This window comes from Alosa pseudoharengus, unplaced genomic scaffold, assembly GCF_046254945.1.
Source record: "Alosa pseudoharengus isolate Yale_2024_CS ecotype anadromous, Long Island Sound unplaced genomic scaffold, YU_APseudo_1.1 YU_APseudo_1.1_scf_22, whole genome shotgun sequence".
In the NCBI taxonomy this organism is placed as follows: domain Eukaryota; kingdom Metazoa; phylum Chordata; class Actinopteri; order Clupeiformes; family Clupeidae; genus Alosa; species Alosa pseudoharengus.
Window position 1 is genome coordinate 28,917,272 of NW_027468680.1, and position 12,305 is coordinate 28,929,576.

Genomic DNA, 12,305 nt, shown 5'->3' on the forward strand with positions numbered 1-12,305 from the left:
ATGACTTAGCTATCTTGGCCTGACACAAATAAATCTTCAACTTAATGTGTCCATGAGAGTGTTCTAAACCAAGTGTGGTCCGGGGACCACTGGTGGCATGCAAGCTATCCCAAGTGGTCTGTGAGCAGACGTGGTAAAATATAATATAGATGAGTTGTTTGCAATATTGAAGCAACTTCTATGTAAATCCAAACAGTTTTGCAACATGCTTATGTAAGCTATGCCAGGTCCGTGAGGTTTTTTTTTATTGGTTAAGTGGTCCTTGGTCTGAAAAAGTTTGAGAAACACTGTTCTAAACCACACCACAGGACATCATTATTAAATGGGATGGGGGGGGGGGGGGTGGGCTTAAGGAATATGTGACTTTAAGTCTACTCTGAAACAAAAGTTAAATGTGTATAATTGCTTTCCTAGTTTTGAGTGACATGGATCACACCATGCCATGGATTATAAACCAAATATGAACATTTAGTTTACAATTAATTAGTATTTTAACAATACATTTGTTCAAGTTGTGGCTCAGACTAGACCTCTATCCATAACTTCTAAAACTTCTAAACCTCCAACAATGGCCGACTCTGTCTTTTCTTCCGTCTGCAGTGCTTCCACACAAAATAATGACATCTTTTGTCCTGTTCCTACTTGGAGGTCATTACTTGGGGACTCCCATGGAACCTAGTATAATGCTGCAGCTGGCACAAGACTCATTTTTGCCGACATGTGGATGCCCATATGGACTAATGATGGTGGGGCCCAGGTGGACCAGGCCCTCATGGTGAGAATGAATGAACCATGATGGGCTATTTCTGCATGAATCAGGTAGGTCATAGATTTGGCACCATGTGGATGTGTGTAGGATGCACTAGCTACAATTATTTTAGACTTCAACCTATGAAAGATGAAGAATTATTTTATGTATGTATGGGTGTGTGTGTGATGTCTTATTCATATATTAATGTTAAACGCATAGTGCTGTGAGTTTATGTGGGAACGTGTGCTTTTATCATATTTGTTCATGTGCTGTGAATGGTAATATACTGTATGCATACGCCTTTTCTTGGCTAGACAAGACTTGGAAAAACAAGACCTCATCTTAGTCCAAGAGAAAAAACTGAATGGAGTGATTGTATATGTTTTTGTATGTGGGACTTTTTTGGAGATGAAAATCAAGACTATCTCGTGGTTAATGTTTGTGTCTAGGCCTATATAATAATCTTGTGTTGCACAATAGGGTGTTGTTTGAATTTCTCCATATGTCTAATTAAAAAGTACAGTATTTTGTTTTCTCTAACTGTTTGCCCACTTGACACTGGCCTAACCACACAAGGAAATGTCCACTCCCAAATTTCCAAACACTGCTTGAGGATAGTTTTTAAGACACCTGGAATCTTCAAGAGTGCAACACAAAACAAAAAAAGTCGAAGTGCATGAAAATCTCAATTTGCAGTAGTCAGAGTTCATGTCTTGTCTGGCACAGACTGAGATCAAGGAAGAAGGAAGTCTGAGATCACACAGCAATATTAGCATTTCTGGCTGCAGATGCCAGCACACTACACAAAGTGAACAAACTCGGTAAGGAGAAAAGAGGAACACCTGCACTCACCCGCAAAATGGCAGTGGGTCATATTTCTTTTGTTTGTTTGTTTGTTTGTTTTAGCTCTGATACTGTGGAGACAAAGACCTAGTATGTGAGTGGTGAAAGTAGGCTAATAGCTATAGGCTATTTGGGATATCATCCCAATGGGGATGAAAATTGTCTCCTTTGTTGATCGTTTTTCACAAAGATGCAATTGAGCTCAATATAACATGTTTTTTTTTTTTTACAATTTTCTCATATTTCTTGATTTCATCTCAATAAAAGTTGATTCATATTTCTTGTGAGACAAATAAAATATATTTTTGAGACCAGCAATTTTCCTCTGGGATTGTGTACCAATGCCTTTTACACGTTTGATGAAGTATGTGTTTGTGTGTCCCTTCAGCAACACAGTGCATGCGCTGACCTGCGAATCCCACGCTGCGTTGGGCTGTCCCTCTCAGTTGTGCAGTCCACTTTAATAGCAAGTGCAATATACAGTATCTGTGGTGAAACCTAAAACCCACCGTGAATATCCACGTAAAATGGTGCTGCCTTGTGCGCACTGCTGCATTTGATCTGTGCAATGATAGCCTATTTCATATTTAATTATCCGTGCCATATCTGTAGTTGGACCATAAAGAAAAGATGATGATGCTAGGCTCATAGGATGCTGTAGGCTACCTGTGGTGCCACCAGAGGAGCCCGTCTCTATGGGAACACAGAAGCATGAAAGAGGCGAGGCGGGGTTTCGCCGCATCAGCCTAGGCTGTGCTCTGTGTGCATGTTCTTTGACAGGCTTTGTCATCGCTGAATTCTACGGGTTAAGTCGACAGCCAAATATTAAGAGGGGGAGATGGCCGAGGATATAAAAATTCTGAATGTAAGTAGCTATTTATGGAACGCTTTGGTTATGTTGTCATTTTACAATAGGCTTAGCCTTTTTTTTTAAAAATATTGAACAATCAATGGATTTGAATGATGTAGCCTACACCTAGGGTGTTTTTTGTTTATTATTGACGGTCTTCTTTATTAATCAGTAGGCTACTCAATATTGAGCCAAATTAGTGTTTTAGCCTACCTCGGGGACTCATTTAAGTTTATGGAAGCAGAGCTATTGATTTAATGTCACGTTCACCCATAAATTGTTAGGCTATAGCCGTTAAAACTATGGGTTGTAAAATGTGATACCGGGTGTGGACCGTTTCTCTTTCTTCTTAGGAGGAAGAGTATGTTGGAGATATCAAAGGAGGACTGAGACCGACTATGAGGCTGACGGTGATGGGCATTGTTCATAAAAATGCCAAGAGGTAGGGCCTGTGCCAATCTGGCACCTCTGGATGATGAAGTGTACATGATATCAGGATGAGCTGTGGAGACCTGATAGAGATTACATTTGGCTCGTATTTGGGTTTCTCAAAGAGGTTGTCAGATGAGAGTATGAATTTCTGCACGGCAGTGAACAGCTGAAAGTCTGCAGGCAGATTAGACACAATGTAGGGTTTGTAGCCTACTGTGCGGCACAGTGTCTAAGATCAACAGGAAATACTGTGAACGTTGTGTCAATGTCCCTTTGACTCCTATGGTGGAACAATTCCGAAAATTTGTAGGCAACCAAATTTGGTTAAAGGGAATGATGCGTGTTCATCCTTATTTTCATATTTGGATTTGAACTTTTGACATTTATTGCACAAATCAACGTCCAGTCCCGTGGTCAAATTATAGCATAGGCCTAGCACAACACACTCATCCAGAATGGAGGAATGTATATTCCATTTAAGGCTTGGGAATTACTTGAGATACCATCGTTTCCCACCACTTCAGAGTCTGTCTCCAAGGAAAGTCACTAAATGTTTGCACAGTGCAGTGGCAATGGAATCTTTATTAGCTGTTTTGTTTTGTAAACAGCCAGAAAAGGGATACACAAATAGAACAAATAAAACACAACATGGCGAGACTGAAGATAATAATCACTTTGAACATGTCTTTAGCGCTCACTTAGGAAAAAACATTTGGAAATGCGCAAAAACATTTCTTTTTTTAAAGTGACGTTCAATATAAATCCTGTAGAGGTCGCTGTCATACGCCAGACAAAGCAAAAAATGTGCAATCCTTGCACATCATGAAATCTTAGATATGGTGTTTGACAGCTTCACTGCTGCTATCTGACCTTTGCTGATCCCTGTAGAATGGTGGTGTCTGTGGCCTGTCAATCCGAGGAGGACAAAGAGGGAGATGTTGGCCTCCAGGTGACCATCAGCTTCGGGGAGAAGGCTGTGCTGAGGAATGCCCGGCTGGAAGGCAAATGGGGTTCCTCTGAGTATGCCCTCTCTTACTTCCCCTTCACAGCAGGAGAGCCGTTCAAGGTACACAGTGGTCAGATTGATCTCAGTGATAGATACATTTGTAAGTGCATGGTGCAAGAATTGATTTACTGCTGTATTGTTTGGAGAGAGTATCTGTGCCTTTCATATTGTTTGACTGAATGTCTTTCTTTCATAATTCAGTTTCTTTCATAAGGCAGTTAAGTGATCTTGATTCAATAATTCAGTTTAATCCCCCATTCCCCTCTGTAAATGTAAATCAGGTTTCTCGGCCAAGTATACTTGTGCATTTAAGGAATTTGGTCTCTGCATTTATCCCCTCCTCTTCTTGTCCGCTTCTATTCAGATGGAGATCTTGTGTGAGCACCAGCAGTTCCGCATCCTGGTGGACGGTCAGCCCCTGTGTGGATTCACCCACCGTCTGAAGCACCTAGCGTCCCTCAATTCTTTGCGGATCATGGGAGACTTGCAGCTCACTAAAGTGGCTTGAAGAAAATGCCCCGAGAGATAGTGCAGCTTGGATACCTGCAGTCCTTGGCCCCAATATTGTGTGAGATGAAATGAGATGAATAGCAGCCCCATAGTTGTTTTTGGTTTCCATGGCACCCGTGATATTATACATGAGCAAAGTGCCTTCATATGATACTGTACTTTGGTCTGACTAATGTACACAGATGGTAGGCTGAGATGTAGTCATTGAGAATGTGAAATAGATTCCCTAGGGTGAATCTTTAAACAGTAGCTAGCACAAGATTTTGTTTTAGATGGTGAAGAGTGCTTTGTCTGATGTAATGTTTCTGAACATATATATATACCTATGATGCACAGAAATGTTTTTCTTTTCATGTCATTTAATGACAATACTTGTTTACCATAGAAAATAATACTTTAAATAATACCTCTCCCAATAATAGATAAAATAAATTCCAGCACATTAATGAATTCAATTGAATGTACAGCATTTGCCTTATCATTTGACCAACCAAATGGCAAGTCTGACACGATGACAAGAATGATGCTTTGATAGTGAGTAGAAAATAGCCTGCAAAGTTTTTTTTTTTAACTCAAGATTGTAAGATCCGAAGTGCTGAATGTGTCAGGCATTATTGGTGCTATAATCCATATTCTGCTGCAGCAAGTCATATGTAAAATGTAATCACTGAATGTTATTTCTTGTATTGGCTCATTCATTTTGTACGTACAGAGCTGAGTGGAATGACATTGTAATCATACTGAAATGAGCAAATATATCTCAAACTTTTTTCCAAATCTGTGGTAGTTGCTGTGTGTTCTATTCATATGTCCGTAGGTGTACCGTGTACAGGTCAATCATAATGATGTTGGCTATAAGTCCACATAGTGATGTTTGATATCATGGATGGCATCTATCTATCTATCTATCTATCTATCTATCTATCTATCTATCTGTCTATCTATCTGTCTATCTATCTGTCTGTCTGTCTGTCTGTCTGTCTTCGTGCGATGTTTTGTGGTTTTCGAAGTGTGAAACAGGTATTAATTATACTCACCGAGTATAACGTATAGATGCATTAGTATGACAGTGTAATTAGCCGTAAGATGTATCTTTGTTCTTATGAAGAGGCCACAGATACCAGTGGACCAAGTTTTTCCATTGAAGAAAACAATTAATTTACGAATAGTTGAGTAGTATCTACATAAAAGTCAGTTTTAGACAGTAGCTTAGGTGCCATGATATTGCTTGTAACATTCATTGAATGCAGTCATTGTCACTGTAAAATGTACAGTATAAAGAAGTTCAACAGATTAAATCATATCGTCCTCCAACAGCAGAAATGATAATGGACATCTACTCTAAAAGTATCTGTGGGTACTTTGTGCTGTCCGACACTAGAGTTCATTTTCTACAGTGTCATTTTCATGTCAGCTGCTTGATTGCCTCTATCCAGTCCATCTCCTCCTGCTTGGTTGGGGCCTGGATGTAGTAGTCTTTGTTTGATTGAGTGATGATCTTAAAGAGGTTGCCTTGGACCTTCCCCTTCACACCTGGAGAAAAAAGACAAACAGTCAGAGGCTCTTATTACATGTGCTGAACTGCTTTTGTGAAACACATACAGTTGTTCATGACTCAAAGTACTTCACAATTCACAATTCTCAGAAGCACAAACACACACACACACACACACACACCAGCGGCACACCTGTTGGGTGGGACTGTGATGCTTATGACTCACCTGAGGGCACACCGCTGTCGTTCAGAGCAGAGACCAGGCAGCCCCGCAGACAGAAGCCGCCCACAGGGTTGAGGTCATCCTGTATAGTGAGGTCACAGCCAGGAAATGAACATAAGTCAGAACAAAACCACTAACAAGTGTGGGTGCTAAAAAAATGACACCCACTAAGTCTTTCTTAGAAGAGTACTCATTTTCTGGTAACCAATACACAGTGATCTGTTGTTTCACCACTATAGGTTTTAGGGATTTAATACCACACTATACACACCCAACGGGGAATAACCTTCCCCACCACCTTTTAAGGCGATGATAAAAGAGACCTATTGTGATGATTAAAGATATAAGAGTGTGAAATAAGTGCTCACCTTGGTCGGGTCATAGTAGTGTAAGTATCCTGGATCTGCCCTCAGCACAAACAGCCGCACTTTCCAGTTCTTCCTCTTGTGTCCCTGAGCAACAGATATCAACCAATCAGTAAGGTCCAACATCTGAGAAATCAGCCACTGACAAGCAACAGCCCCATGTCAGCCATCAAATACTGCTACCACACCAGTGCTTACCTGTTTCAGTAGGAAACCTCTCTTCTTCACTTTGCCACTGAGCTCCAGGGTTGACAGAGATGTTTCTGCTTTCACGCTGCCCCTCTTCTTGAAGTTTTCAGACTGGTAAGAGAAGATACAAGGTATTTATAAATAATAACAAAGTGACATAACACAAAACCTCTTACATTCATTTTTACAAAAACAAGATTGGGTTTATTTCTAAGCTGGAAGAAAAAGCTGAAAGGCTTTTCAGCCAAAAGGGATCTATAAAATGCTCATCTGCTGCTTGTTCTACTACTTGTGTATTATGCATGCTGTAAATGTTCCCTATTTACCAGATGGAAACCATAAAAACAATGGATGGATGTAACAAAGAAAGATTACAAATGACTATGTTGGTATTTCTTGGCAGAGTGGGTTTGGGACACCAGACACCACTTCTAAGCCTCCTGGAGGTGCCTAATTCACCGGAGCGATAAAGGAAAGTGCCTGCTTGATAACCCCAGTGAAATGCTCTCAAAGGCTGTTCTGTTAGTGATGTTTTCTTGCCCACAGAGTTTGCTTTGTTGGTCATTTTGTTTGTGATGGCAAATAAGTTTGGTTGTTGATGGGCCGCTGTGTGGAATCCCCAACCTATAGCATGAGGAATTAAACAGCTCTCCTGTGTGTATCTGAAATGACCCCACTCTCTGCACTACTGGGTATACAATAATTGGAAAGGGAAGAGAGGAGCCCTGGAGACACTCACAAAGCTGTAGAGGGCTGTGGAGTCGTCCAGAAACTGCTCGCCAAGGGCCACATTGCGCAGGGCCTCCACACTGCACACCCCAATGGGCCTGACGTAGCCCTCCTCCAGCAGTGCCGAAGCCAGCGTCACCGACTCCACCCGCGTCAGAGCCATCTGCATGAACACCAGCCAGTCCACCACTGCAGAACCTGCAGGAAAACACACACGCGCACACACACACACACACACAGGAAATACATGGTCACATACACCTCGTTACACCTACACCACATTGACTTGTGTTACATAAATAGCCCTGTTGCTGTTATCAACTGGTTGCATCAACAGGATGTCGGTATAGCTAAAGAGGCCACCTCCGTGTACAGAACATATGGCTGAAGATGGCCAGCAGCCACCAGCAAATGGGCTGAGAAACCCAGTTGAACTGACACTCAGTCAGGGTTGTTTGAGGAAGTCTTTACTCATTCTGTTTTTGAGGCGTATTTTGAAGTGTATCTGTTGTCATCTCTCTATTTACATGTGAGTATGGAGGTCCACAACCAATACTAAGAAGAATTTCATATTTAATATATTTTCTTGTCTATAGCTAAAATCACATGGACATGTTTAACTCTCATCTCAAAATGTTATTTGTTTTGTGACCGAGTTCTAACCGAGTTAAAAAAACTCACAGGCCTTGCACTTTGATGCCCTTGGGCCTGAGAGTGAAAGCAGACTCACCAGTGAAGCAGTTGCTGAATGAACTGCCATGTTCTACGTGACTGGTCATTTTGATTCCACTGTGCACATCATACATAGCGTCCACCACCTCACTAAAGACACATGTGGAGGGTATGACGTATCCATTACACACGTTATTTATACTTAAACACACATAGACAGTTATATGGACAGACACACACACATGCATATAAAACACTCTTCTGTTAATGTAGTGCTTTACTCAGAAAAACAAATAATAATCGTACCAAAATCAGCAACAGCCCATCAGACCTGAAAGTAATAATGCAGGGCTTACCTGAGGTTGACGTTATGGAGTTTGAGAGAGCTGGACCCTTTGCGTTGTGCCTGGACTGGGGTCTCAGAGCCTGGAGACTGACCATCAGCACAGCGGAGCTTCTCCACCGCTGCACCGATGCAGGCAGCCCAGTCGTCACGCTTCTCCCGCGAGCAGGCCTCCAGGAAGTACTCATCCGACGTGTGTGTCTGGAGCCTCAGAACCAGCTAAAGTGTGTGTGCACAACACATGCAGAGAGAGACAAACCCACACAAGCATACACACAGATAGAAGAGAGGAGAACTGGTCACAACACTATACATGATGGACATACACTTGCAAACTACTGACCATTTACAGTAGGTAAGGTCTAAGGTCAGGATGACTTCATTTTACCATAAATTATGAAGGTGTGAATGGGTATGTTTGTCTCTTTTCGGTATCAGTTCATGCATGCCCCACACATCCCCACACATTTCCTCTGATGTAATCTGACATAATTGGCACTTTATGGGGAACATTAACCTCCTCAGGCACTGACTGGTCTGAAGTAAGCCTTTAAACTCCCAGGAGAACTTGTTTCAACAATAACGCAAATACACACTAGGTAACAATCTGTGGTTCTCTGTGCCTCTCTTGGCATCTATAGACCTAACCCACATACCTGTCTTTTTCTACTGCTGAGGCTTGCTGTTGTGTATTATAGTAAAGGGATTTGGGGTACTTACCGGCCTGTTTTCCTGCTCTAAGAATGGACAGGTAATCACACATCCAGCCAGAGGAATCGTTCCACGCTTAGAGGAATCTTTTTTACCACCCTCGTATTTGTAATACATTAGCTTATCTGGCAGTAGTACAAACCAGCGAGCTTTCCAGTTTAAAACCAGGTGACCCTGTGACAAAGATGAACAGGTCTAGAGTCAACACAAGATCCATTTGCTACCACACATGAGTTCATCCACATACATCCACATACTAAAGAACAGGTAAGAAGAGAAGATCCTGACCCGCTTCACTAAAAATCCCTCCTTCAGGACCGAGCCATTCTGCTGTGTATCCATTGCCTGTGAGATGTGTACTGACTTGACACGGGCACTGCTGCTGTTATGAGGTGTGTTCAAATTCCCCAGAAAGTCCGTCACCAGTGCCTCCACGCCCAGCCGACTTCATGACCTCAGGGCCCAGCTGACTCAGATCCAGGGAGAGATAGCAGACAGAAAGTCCCAAGGTGTGTCTTTATCACCTTTGTGTTGTAAAATATTAAAACTGTTACATTTGTTTAGAACACTTCCATTGCTTAGAATAATGTCCATTATCAGTATACGATACATAGATGATATATATATATATATATATATATATGTATGTATATTATACATATGGATACACTGTTTTAGTTCATGATTATGAAGAGTGTGTGAATGTGTGTCTGAATGAAATAACTGTTCTATTTACATCCTGTCCCTACAGCGGAGTGAAGTTATTTTCTTCACCTTTAAGGTGTGGCTCTGTTCACCCTTCAGGCTGTGTTTAGTTTTGCTAACTAATTAGTTATGTATTGCCATTCTTTAATAATACAGTTACATAATGAAACCCTTGATGCAATGTGTTCACCATTGAAATATTCTGATTGTGTATCGTATCCTGGGAATCTGTTATTTGTCCTTTTGAATTCCTCTGGAAATGCCATACAACAGGAACCCACAGTGCCGGCTTGATCTGTCACAACAAGCCTCCAGTCAGAGCAGCCATCCCTTCACACTGCATGAAAGCATAAGTGTAGGATTCTCTTCCCTGAAAACAGATGTTTATGTTTATATTTAAAAATAACTGTACCATGCAGTATATGTGGTAAACAATCAGGCAAAATGTAAATCAGACAAAACAAAAATGTCTGTTTACGCTACGCTCTGATGACTGGCAGAGGTGACTTCATGCTGTCTAGGATGAGTAACATTTGTGTGAGGCATCATTCACAGAAGTGTAGTGACGACACAAGAGGTAGACCACAGTGTTTACATAACACATTTCTTTCTTAGGTACAACATATTGGAAGTAAAGTAGACTCTACAGATATCCAATGACGTGTATTGGAATCATATTTTTTGAAAGAACAAATATATTTTAGCCAGAACATATCTGAAGATCTACAGTAGTTCAGTAGTAACAGTCCTTCTTACAGAGTTAGCACCTCTGTGGTTTATTAATCCCTCAGGATTAATAAATTGTATTAATAAATGTATTAAATGAGATACTTAATGAAGTATCTCTCTGTCTATCTATCCATCAACCTTAGTGGACAAGGTGAAACTTCCCTCTTTAAACACTGGATGGCGATATTGCCTAAGTGCATTCTGCACCATGTCAGTTGAACAAGGCTTGCATTCACCTCCTTTTTTATGTATGGTATGTATGTAGGAGCATTCAGACATAAAGCGTGGAATGCATGTTGGGATGTTGGATTATATTAAAGTTTTATGGACCAATACCATTTCCCATCCTAATGATGTCAAAATAAATAGGGATTCCCTCAAGTGCTGCACTTTTTTTGGAAGTCCAGACTGAAACATTTCAGGGTGGAGATATTATAGTTTACTATCTAACATGTATACCCACCTGTGCCTGTGCTTGTGTGTATCATGAAATTCTTTGTGTGCATTGGTGTCTTGGGGTCTGTGTTTGCACACCTGTGTACGCTTATGCACACAACAGCTTTTGGACATGTTTGTGCCTCCATTTTAATTGAATTCTTCCCTCCACGACAACTCTGTTTTCCATTCAGTGGAGCATGTTAAAAAAATCCATATCCTGGAGATGGGAGAGGCCGCCCAGGAACTCCCCCTCGCCTAGACCTCGTGGCCGCTGATCCCCTTCAGATGAAGGGCCCGCCGCCACTGGGGCTGACAGCTGGAGCCAATGGGAGCCAGGGAGGCCTCTACCTACTCTCTGTGAGCAGAGCAATAGGTCAGCGGTGTCAGGGAGAAACAACTAAGCCGTCATGGGAAAGCCCTGTGGAAGGCCATAATGGTCTCCCAGTGCTTTTAGTTTTCTATGCTAATCATAGAAAATATGTCCGCAGGTCGGATTCGAACCTGGGTCCCCGTGGGCACTTGGACCCGTATGAGAACTGTAGCCCCTCTTCATGTTTTTTTAATTCGTTAATTAGTTATTTGCTGTAAGCCTGGCATAGATAAACACACACACACACACAGTCCCCACACCCCATTTCTCCCCAAACACATACTCAGCTGTGAGATGAAGGAGGCACGCTATATCTTGAGACTGTGCCTACGTGTCCAATAAGGAGTGCCCTATGTGCGTCTTACAGGACTAACCATTAACCCTGATCAAACAAGTGTTACGTAAATGATGCTGCCAAGTGAGAAAAGACCAGGATGTGGAAGGAAGAACTCATAACATTGCTCATAAGGAGAAAACTGTTGCCATGGTGATCTTACACACATTGGCATGCTGACACACACACAAACACACACGAACAAACACACAACTACACTATGTAAATCCTGCTATTCCTGAGGACTGAATATTAATTTCAGTAGGCGGACAATATTAGTTAATCACAGTTTAGATTGTTCAAGACTGGCTGTACGTCCCATATCAACTCCCACCTCCTGTGTGCTAAACTGCTGTGAATAAATGCCTTCATGTGTACACACTGTACACTCGTTCCGCCAGGGCTAGGTTGAGTATTCTTTGGCCTGAAATCACAAAGGCCATTGTGATTCTTCAAAAAAGGTTTTGCAAGGCAGCTATTGTTAAAACAGGATGGAGAGGCAATTGGACAACCCCATTAACCCACAGTGGCTATGCACCAGGAATCCCTCACCACCTCAGAAAAGGTACACAAAAGTAATGATGGAATAACAGAGTGGTTAAGAAAGGTC

At 41.7% G+C, this 12,305-nt stretch overlaps 2 protein-coding genes across 2 annotated transcripts; one reads left to right on the plus strand and one right to left on the minus strand.

The window, feature by feature from the left end:
* Positions 1-2,356: 2,356 nt before the first annotated feature.
* Positions 2,357-5,169, plus strand: LOC143139062 (galectin-related protein B). The gene is made up of 4 exons (XM_076299617.1): positions 2,357-2,459; positions 2,798-2,886; positions 3,765-3,942; positions 4,247-5,169. Exons 1-4 carry the CDS (start codon positions 2,433-2,435, stop codon positions 4,388-4,390), a joined length of 438 nt encoding a protein of 145 aa, XP_076155732.1. The 5' UTR covers positions 2,357-2,432; the 3' UTR covers positions 4,391-5,169.
* plek2 (pleckstrin 2) lies at positions 5,047-9,477 on the minus strand. The gene is made up of 9 exons (XM_076299616.1): positions 9,408-9,477; positions 9,129-9,293; positions 8,422-8,627; positions 8,124-8,215; positions 7,404-7,591; positions 6,674-6,775; positions 6,479-6,562; positions 6,114-6,192; positions 5,047-5,925 (listed from the first exon to the last, which is right to left on the minus strand). The coding sequence occupies exons 1-9, from the start codon at positions 9,459-9,461 to the stop codon at positions 5,798-5,800; spliced, it is 1,098 nt and encodes a 365-aa protein (XP_076155731.1). The 5' UTR covers positions 9,462-9,477; the 3' UTR covers positions 5,047-5,797.
* Between the last annotated feature and the right edge of the window lie 2,828 nt (positions 9,478-12,305).

Excerpts from the sequence above, each read along its gene's own strand:
- plek2 (XM_076299616.1), bottom strand. The coding sequence starts at position 9,461 with ATGGATACACAGCAGAATGGCTCGGTCCTGAAGGAGGGATTTTTAGTG. Across the intron at positions 8,628-9,128 it reads TAGAGCAGGAAAACAGGCCG|CTGGTTCTGAGGCTCCAGAC; the intron begins GTAAGTACCCCA and ends CACACACTTTAG. Across the intron at positions 5,926-6,113 it reads CGACAGCGGTGTGCCCTCAG|GTGTGAAGGGGAAGGTCCAA; the intron begins GTGAGTCATAAG and ends TTTTTTCTCCAG.
- LOC143139062 (XM_076299617.1), top strand. The coding sequence starts at position 2,433 with ATGGCCGAGGATATAAAAATTCTGAAT. Across the intron at positions 2,460-2,797 it reads AGGATATAAAAATTCTGAAT|GAGGAAGAGTATGTTGGAGA; the intron begins GTAAGTAGCTAT and ends CTTTCTTCTTAG. Across the intron at positions 2,887-3,764 it reads GTTCATAAAAATGCCAAGAG|AATGGTGGTGTCTGTGGCCT; the intron begins GTAGGGCCTGTG and ends TGATCCCTGTAG.